Source organism: Anguilla rostrata, chromosome 9, assembly GCF_018555375.3.
Source record: "Anguilla rostrata isolate EN2019 chromosome 9, ASM1855537v3, whole genome shotgun sequence".
NCBI classification, from domain to species: domain Eukaryota; kingdom Metazoa; phylum Chordata; class Actinopteri; order Anguilliformes; family Anguillidae; genus Anguilla; species Anguilla rostrata.
The window spans coordinates 8,453,587-8,462,964 of NC_057941.1; the positions used below are offsets into that span (position 1 = coordinate 8,453,587).

Genomic DNA, 9,378 nt, shown 5'->3' on the forward strand with positions numbered 1-9,378 from the left:
GCATCGCTCTGAGGTATCTCTGCTGTAGACATCATGCTTTGAGGGGGGAGAACTGAATTGGTACGTCATATGGTCACAGTCGTAGAATAATGGATAATGGGGGACACCCGATGATGCGGTGCATCTGCACTGCTATTGGGTATCCTAGTCCCAGAGAGACTGCTATGTTTGTCTCCTGGAGACAGACATACCAGCAAGTGTTCACTTATAGCAGCTAATGCTACAGTAGTATAAATTAATGATGAGATTTATGCAGTGAAAATAGTTGATGTTTTTCTGAAAATCTTCAAGGTTTTGCAAACCAGTTGAGCCACAGTGCTGCCGTGGCACCTGACTTGCAGTAGGGAGCTGGAATCTTTTGGGTCATATGATATCCCAGAAAGCAGAATGAATGAATGATGATTACTCTTGTTGGGAGGTTGTGGGTCTGTTAGCGTTCATGTATTACCTGGGCATTCTCTTTCCAAAAAGCCATGTCATGCCACTGCAGGAAGTAAACATTGAGCTCTCTCCATAGAAATTAAAAAAGGGAAGGGAAGACTTCCTATCTGTAATAATTTTTTGAGAGTTACATACATGGTGAAATTAATACTCTGCCTGTCCTCTCTGGAATACAATTTATACAATGGATATTCTATTCCCTTCTATATAGTAATCATATAGAAAACATTTTTGCCTTCGTCATACATACACAGGAGACCAACTGTATGCACTGATTCAAGATGTTTATTCTGCTTTTGAAACACATTTTACATGACTTGAATTTTCATAAATGTCTATTTTCTTCCCAACAAAAACAGAAAGAATGAGGAACATGTGAGAATAAATTATACATATTCTTAACCTTAACTGCTTTCCAGAATGTGTGAATAATGCATGAGATTCAACCCATCTCATTTTTCATTAGTTAAGTGTTTGACAGTGTGGATGGGAATGAAGTGTGATGACTGTTATAGTAGACTCTGTAACATAAAGGAACATTTACAGGTCTTGTCTGAGATAACTGTGAGGATATATAGGATTGGTAAATGCCACTATGTGAACCGTGAAGTAATCAACTGATGTAAGAACTGGTAATGTTTCAGTGATTGTATGAAAGGTTTTTACTCAATTGGTACCCATTACTGGTGTTATGAGGCCAAGCTTTTAACAAAAAACAATATAATTTTCTAAAATATAAAGCTGACCTGCGGCCAAAAAAAAAATATTTGTTTGAATATCCTGGACATGGAAATGTTAATATGGTCTTACCAAAAGCACACCAAGAGATCTGGTGCTGGGAAGCTCACTCATACAGGAAATAAACCCAACCCTAACACTTTGCCTTCACTTTATTTTATTGTGGGACCATGATAAGAGCCCTTAACAGTTTTGTGCTGACCAAAGGTTAATCATGCAAACAAGGATCCCATTTAAAGTGCTCTAAGAATAAAAACAACCGGATAATCTAAATTTAGGGCTTGAGGCTCACATTAACAACAAATAGTTTATATTATTAGGCACTGCTGTGACTTTAAGAATAAATACAATCGAATACTGCATTTTCTGCATGGTTTCAGTAAACGTCATTAACTAAAGGCATGGAAACAGCAGGTAACATGGATAAAATCCGAAGTGTGCCAATGATGTTGAGGTGTATTCATTGTTTAGCGACTAGGCAAAACACATGCAATTGATTGTTACTTTCTACGCTATGTTCCCGTAATTGTGTAGCATTATAAATTTTTCTCTCCAAAAATAGGAACAAGTACCACGTGGTTCTGAGGATTAACCCCAAATTGGCATCTTCCGTTTAAAAAAAAACAAAAAAAAAAACCTATTTATGGAACTTTTTCTCGAGTCTTTGAATGTAACGTTAACTTTAATACTGAACAAACATAAAAACAGACATGCAGACATTTGAAAATGAACATCCGATATGAAACCGCAAACAGCAACGTCAGTGTAAGAGGAAGCACATAAACTTAAGAGACAGAAATTTGTCTCTCGATATGCGTTGCTAATGGAGCATTATTTAGTTGCGCTAAGAACAGCGCGAGGCGTGCAGTGGAAAACAGGCTTGTCGGCACGCCCTTTCTCTGGTTTCCAGTGTCACGATCGCGGTTATGAAACCATTCCAAAGTAAACAGCAACACACGCAGGTGGTTCCCGATCAATGTTCGCCAGGAGCTAGCCGCCACTAGATCCAGTAGTTTCAGTTCACCTTCACAACATACGATCTCCTCGGAGGAAGAGTCTGTTCATAAAGCAGGATTTTGAAGCAGGGTACTGATATAGCCTAGTAACGTAGGACATTTTTTCATTACATCATGACAATTTCTCACTGCTATATTACAATGAGCTACGTTGCGCGTTGATAAAACAAGATTTTAAAATGCTGTTATAGGAACAGCATATTAGAATATGGCTGTTTCTGACTGTTAAAAGTTTCTGACAGCTATAATAGGCCCTGTTGGATATTTTGACAGACATTTAATTCCAAAAGTTGAAGCAAAAGGGGTATCATCATAAAAGTGTATGTAATTATTTCTAATGACTATCGCAACAAATATGTTTCAAAAGAATCCCATTCATGTGACATGCAGCTCTAAAGATGTCACTGGTTCAGAACCCCATAAATGTAAACAGTCGATGCAGTAACAGTAATGTTACAGCCATTCATTTTTGGAGAAAACATTTTTGATATTTAATGACTTTTGAAAAAATGTATTCATACATATGTATGTCAAATATTTTAAAATAGCTTTACAAATATTTACAGTGAAATCATTACACCATGCATTTTTATGATGGTCCATTCCCATTCCCATTCCTTGGAAAGCTTTTGAAATGAATGTCTGTCTAATATCCCATATCCAAAATAAAACAGATGTTACTGCTAAGATGTGCCTTGTGTTGTTCGTTAGCTAGCCAACACTCTTTTACTCAAAACCCTTCTGTGGCTAAACCTTTGGCAAGGGCATAATAATAAGGCTCAATTTATAGTTATAGTTGAGAGAAAGGGGACTCTTACCGATGCAGCATCATTAGCTGGTTATTGAGTGTAGTTACATTTTTAAATGATACATTCAGTCAAAACTGAGCATGTTTAAAAAAAAAAAATCGGCACATACCACCATGTCCATTACTAATCTTCTTACTTTTAATGCCCTTTAAAAAAATCAAATAAGATTCCGTTTCATCATCAGTATTGACAGGTTTTATGTATTAATTTTTTTTTGACATGATTAAAACATGTTGCAGGAAAAATATATTTTAAATATATATTTTTTTGAACGTCCTTGGTAATGTAGGTTTGAGTATAGTAGAATATATGGCCATTGAGATTTAGATAAATGTCTTCGCTCCGAAGTGGTAATGCTGACATTGTTTTTTATCAGCTCAGTCATAAAATAGTCTCCAATTTTCTGACTTGCAGAGAGAGAGACCAAGCTTTTGTACGCTGCGTTCCCCAATAATATTCAGTACTGATTCTGGTCAGATTATATTTTAACGGCAGCATTCAGACATTTCTCCATACACAATGAGACCAGGGCAGACCGTCATATCATGCGTCTAATGAAACTCATATTATGGGCTCTTTTTTTCTGGCTGGCACATGGTGTGTTGCACTGGCAAAATGGTATTTTTTCCATATATTTTAATGCGCCCGAGCAGTTTGGTCATTTTGTGACTCGCCCTGTGCAGAAATGGGAGGGGAGCCGCTGCTGGGTGCGTGTCAGTAAATATCACATGGTGCAGGACAATTTTGGTAGCTCCTTGGAATTTTCGGGTCAGTTCACTCTGTCATTTGCTCCGTTCGCCACGGCGAATGGAGCATGACCATAGCGTATGGCGTTGGCCATCGTTGGGCGAATTGGTAATTTGGGGGCTTTACCATGCAGTGTGCACATGTTTCACAGTCTAAAAGGAATCAACTCTTTTTTTTGGATCATATGCTGCCCAGTTTCACTTTGATATACATGCCAGAAGTAGGAAAAATGCATTGTTCATTTTTTATAATTGTAATTCTTGTATTTATTTAAATTTTCAATTAGTATGTATGTGCTGGACAGTTGTAACAAAGGTAATAAAAATAATTGCATAAATTGTTACTATCTGCAATATTTCTGGGCCAAACGCTGTTGGTTCTAAAGAGCATACGGTGCATGGATGTTTAAATCAGCAACCAATTAGGAAGGTCATGCTTTTTTTATTGCCAAAAATGGCACATATGCAGGATTGGATGAGTTGTGGTTATATCATGTTTTAAAAAGGCCTGCACTTATTTTGTTCATGTAGTCAATAGAGAAGAGTAAAGAAACCTTATGCAGTCACATCTACATTCTATATGTAGATGTGACAGCCAGGCCACATGGGGATAGACCTGTTGTTCTGTTGCTTAGCAATATCTATGAGTAAGTAATACAAATCAAACCTATGCTGATTTGGAACCAGGAGATAAATGATAGGTGTATTTAAAACATGAGGAAACCACCACTAATCCAGTCTCACTCAGTTCTGTTAAGTCATGCCGTTGTTGTGAATTAATGATGCACTGGTGCATATTTCTTTCATTTAAGCAACGCTGACATTGTATGATCTCCCCTGGTTTCATTTTGTTTAATAAAACTTCAAGATACTGTTGTCATTATTTCTTAGTTGATATTGACCTGCAGGTTTAATGGGAAATTAAAACTGACCAATAATACACATTCAGACAATGTGATAATTCTGATGGAAGAAAATTTGAACGAATTTCTCTCATTTATGAAATTTATTTGAACTCCATTTTTTAAAAAGTAACAGCCAAATTCTGCGCATCCCACAAAGGAATGACTTGTGAGAAAAATCTGATTAGCATATCGGGAAATTATCAGCATGCCCTGCGCAATGTGCACGACTCTTAAAGGTAAATGAAAAGAGGCTATTTGATTGGCTATTAATAAATGCAGCTGCACCACGCCCGCTGATAATATATTCAGTATAACCCAACCCTATTTCCAAGGCGCGCCACATGTTTTGCGCTGTGCGCTCCTCGTCTCCGGTCCCGAAAACAGCGACAATCAAAAGCCACGCCCAGTCCGCCACGCGCCCCGCCACTGACTGTTCCCATGCGCTGTGCGGCATCGATTCGGGAAAATAGAGGCCTATGCATGAATTAATGGCTGTAATGCTACATACGGTAACTTGGTCGCTAACAAATACCATAATTTCACTTTTTAATCTGTGTGGTTATAAAAAACTTAAATACACAAATGTAGTAGGCTACTGTTACTTTTAATATTTTTTTTTGTCATAGTGTATTTGCGTGCTAAATTAAATTGAATGAAATTCTGCTTGTTGTTTTCCCCTGTGGCAGGCGAACGCACTGGAGAACTTGGCTGCTGTGGCTGGGTCCTGGTCATTGTCTCATTCTTGTTTGCACTACTGACATTTCCAATTTCTATATTCATGTGTGTTAAGGTATGCTTATTGCTCTAAACGGATGCCGATGAACATGATGTTGTAATTGTTGTAACTATGGTGAAATCACTAATCAGCCAGCTTGGAGAAAACAACCATAGAAATAAATGTATCCGTTTCATTCTGAAAGACATTTGCACCTACACAGGCATTTACAGGAAACCCGTGAAATGCTTTTTAGAAATATTTGAATTTCTAAAGAAATCATTCAATTTCTTGTATGATTGTGTCTGCTTACATAAAAAGGGTTCAGGTTCTACATGAAATTTTGCATCCCTCCCCAGATTGTTCAGGAATATGAGCGTGCGGTCATATTCAGACTGGGCCGCATCACGGACAAGAAGGCCAAGGGGCCAGGTGAGCGAAGAGCCTCCCTCCACAGCTTCTACTCTCTTTTAAAAATGCTTTCCCACTTTTTCTCCCCAACTTAGGATGCCCAGTTGTGCTCATACAGCAGTACTAACTGCAGGGTCCTTTGTGGATTTGGGACAGCACAGACTCTCAAGCATGTGCTCTCCTCCAAAGCATGTGAGGCCGGCCACCACTTTCCATTGCACAGTGGTTTCATGAGCCAGGATCCCACAGACATGAGTACGAAAAGCAATCCTGCAAATGTCTGATCAATGAACAGGAGTTGCTGGTGCCATGCTAGTCGTGCCAATTGTGCATTGCTTTGCATGGCAGTCAGAAACCACGCATTGCATTGGCATCGTCTGGATTTGAAACCACACCATGAGGCCTGTCCATGCACTAGAGCAGTGCGTTTACAGAATAAACCACTCAGAAGCCCCCATACCCTCTGCCATGTGTATGCACTCATGCCACCATGATTGTATGCCAGAAGAATCATGATGCACAATGTGTGACTGTAGTGGCACTGCTTTCCTTGTAGGCATCTTCTTTGTCCTGCCCTGCACTGACACCTTTGTCAAGGTGGACATGAGAACTGTGTCATTCGACATCCCGCCCCAAGAGGTACAGCCTCCCACTCTCATGCCAACACCTACCACTGAACACACTGTAGTTACTGTGAGCACCTGCATGGTCAAAAAAATCTTATGTGTCTAGCTCTGATGCCAGCTAACCAAGTGGTCACTCAAAATCTGCTATTTATATTTAGAAAGAAGTGGAAGAAATTGCTCAACTGTGAGGAATATCAGATGAATATATTGAAACTGTCCAATGCTGACTGCTGGATTTTTAGATGACCTGGGCACTGGGTGAAGAGTAACGATGTGCTGGCATTGAGAGGTGAATTAAGACCTTCTGGTGGGTTTTCCGTAGATCCTGACCAAAGATTCAGTGACTGTCTCTGTGGATGGTGTTGTGTACTTCCGGGTCAGCTGTCCCATCTCCTCTGTGGCCAACGTGTCCAACGCGGACTTCTCCACCCGACTGCTGGCACAGACCACCCTGAGGAACGTTCTGGGCACTAAGAACCTGTCAGAGCTGCTGTCGGACCGGGAGGGAATCTCACACAGCATGCAGGTATGGCATAGCCCAGCATTCTGAATGACAACGGCAGACCAGTCTTTGACTTGATGGCACTGATTGGCACATTACTGCGAGCCACGAAACTACTGCACGTCAAAAAGCACTCCCTGGAGATAATCTTTGCGCAGTATGTTTCAGGGGTCATATCGTTGAGCATTATTAGTACCGTACTTAGAGGCTGCTGGGAGCTGACTCCTCTGTCTCTTGATTTGAGGTCAGAGATAATGTTCCGGAAACTACTGCTGATGACATTACCTCCACGTGGCTTATATAAAACCAAAATATCCTGGTGTTTCCTGTTCTCATTCATAAACCTTACTAACCGCCACCATGTCCCCACCACCAACCCCAACACCCCTTAATTCCTGTCCTCGCCTTCCTTCAACAGGCGTCCCTGGATGACGCGACCGACCCCTGGGGCATCAAAGTGGAGCGGGTGGAGATCAAGGACGTCAAGCTGCCCCACCAGCTCCAGAGGGCCATGGCTGCCGAGGCTGAGGCCTCGCGGGAGGCCAGAGCCAAGGTGAGGACGGCCTCCGCTTAAACCAAGGGCCTGTGGAGGCCGTGCGCCTTCGATAGCATAGGTCTGTCTCTCAAGTGTACGGACGAAGTGTAGCACAGTGGGTAAGGAACTGGGCTTGTAACCGAAAGGTCGCAGGTTCGATTCCCGGGTAAGGACACTGCCGTTGTACCCTTGAGCAAGGTACTTAACCTGCATTGCTTCAGTATATATCCAGCTGTATAAATGGATACAATGTAATATGCTATGTAAAAAGTTGTGTAAGTCACTCTGGATAAGAGCGTCTGCTAAATGCCTGTAATGTAATGTAGTGTAAAGTGAACATACAGACAGTGTCACAGTGATGGGTACTGACATGAGCAGGGGGGTACAGCAGTTTATGCAGTGATTATGTAGGCAGCGCAGCTTTCTAGAGCCACTGCAACAGCTGGAATATAATGGAATATAAAATAGCGTTTTGAGGGCTTCAAGCTAATCACAGGATGAATAAAAATTTCCAATCTGAAATGAAGCAAATAATGCTATTGCATTGTAGATAATAGTGGATAAATGTGGTAATAGTGAATAAATGTCACATGTTAAGATATCTGCCACAAGCAATTCAAAATTTTAGGTTTATTACTATAGCTAAACTACTTCAGCAGATTCAGTCATGTTCTAGTTATTGTAAACAACACCTCAGGGACAGTGTGCGGCTACTTGTAGCTTCTCATAGCGTATGGTGTGCTGCAAAACCCAGCTCCTGGACCGGCACATGCCCTGTACACAGGGTTGTGTGGGTAAAGTTGGGGTGTGGGAAAGCTGATGGTAGAGAAAGCGTGTCCGGACTCATGAGAAACCTTCCCCTCTCACCTCCGCCCTCCAGGTGATCGCGGCGGAGGGCGAGATGAACGCGTCCCGGGCCCTGAAGGAGGCGTCGCTGGTGATCGCCGAGTCGCCCTCCGCCCTGCAGCTGCGCTACCTGCAGACCCTCAACACCATCGCCGCCGAGAAGAACTCCACCATCATCTTCCCCCTGCCCATGGACGTCCTGTCCCACTTCATGTACAAGAAGTGAGAGGCCACGCCCGGAAGTGACCCAACCCCCTTCCGCGCAAAACCTCACTGAACAGCACCATAACCGCACTGTGGCAGATTATCAATCTGGACTAATCCAGTCACCATACGCAAGCAGGGTCCCAGTGGCTGCCAGGATGCGTGTCATCAAATCCAGCTCCAGTCAACCTCAACCTATTTCGATTTATTTTCATCTTAATTGGCATACAAAATTTGGAGAGAAAAAATTATACAAATTGAATAATTAAAGCGAATGTTCCCATTGAAGTATTCATTAAAAAATTTATGTTAAGATATTTGCATGATCTTTCTGGATTGCAAAGCAAATGTGTCATTCCTTGTTGTGCAGCACATAATTTTAGATGCTGAGGTAACTAACTCTCCTGTTTGGAGAAAGGAGAAAGGACACAACAAAAAATTACACACAAAAATATTATGCAAGTTTTGGTCAAATGACCACCTTTAAGCTGAGTAAGGCTTGACTGGAGTTATTTGACTGAAGCATTGTTTCAATTCTTATTGAAATAGTTATATTAAAATTGTGTTTCATCCTTTTCCTTTGTTTAATGAAAATGTGAACACGGTTGGCTATATCCTGTGAATTCATGGTTATTTTATTTTTTGTTGATCTAATTATATGTGAAAAATGTTTATATATTGCTCCAATACTTTGTAAATTGTATTTTGTGATACATGCCAATACTAATATAAACAAGACTTAAATGCATACTCCTGGGATCTCATTAATTTAATCCTTTTTAACCTTTTAAAAACCTTCAAGTTTTTTTTGATGAGACTCTGATTGATCTGATTGGCCAAAAATGTTGGCCAATAAAGCTGTAGGATTCAATGCCTAATTCACA

At 40.8% G+C, this 9,378-nt stretch overlaps 1 protein-coding gene across 1 annotated transcript; it reads left to right on the forward strand.

The window, feature by feature from the left end:
- The first annotated feature begins 4,120 nt into the window (after positions 1 to 4,120).
- On the forward strand, positions 4,121 to 9,242 carry stoml3b (stomatin (EPB72)-like 3b). The gene is made up of 6 exons (XM_064350107.1): positions 4,121 to 5,445; positions 5,730 to 5,802; positions 6,338 to 6,420; positions 6,730 to 6,933; positions 7,328 to 7,462; positions 8,325 to 9,242. The coding sequence occupies exons 1-6, from the start codon at positions 5,308 to 5,310 to the stop codon at positions 8,514 to 8,516; spliced, it is 825 nt and encodes a 274-aa protein (XP_064206177.1). The 5' UTR covers positions 4,121 to 5,307; the 3' UTR covers positions 8,517 to 9,242.
- Positions 9,243 to 9,378: the final 136 nt, after the last annotated feature.

Bases quoted from the DNA above. Each gene is read 5' to 3' on its own strand.
- stoml3b (XM_064350107.1), top strand. From the start codon at position 5,308: ATGAAATTCTGCTTGTTGTTTTCCCCTGTGGCAGGCGAACGCACTGGA. The intron at 6,421-6,729 runs GTACAGCCTCCC...GGTTTTCCGTAG, and splicing joins TCGACATCCCGCCCCAAGAG to ATCCTGACCAAAGATTCAGT. The intron at 6,934-7,327 runs GTATGGCATAGC...TTCCTTCAACAG, and splicing joins GAATCTCACACAGCATGCAG to GCGTCCCTGGATGACGCGAC.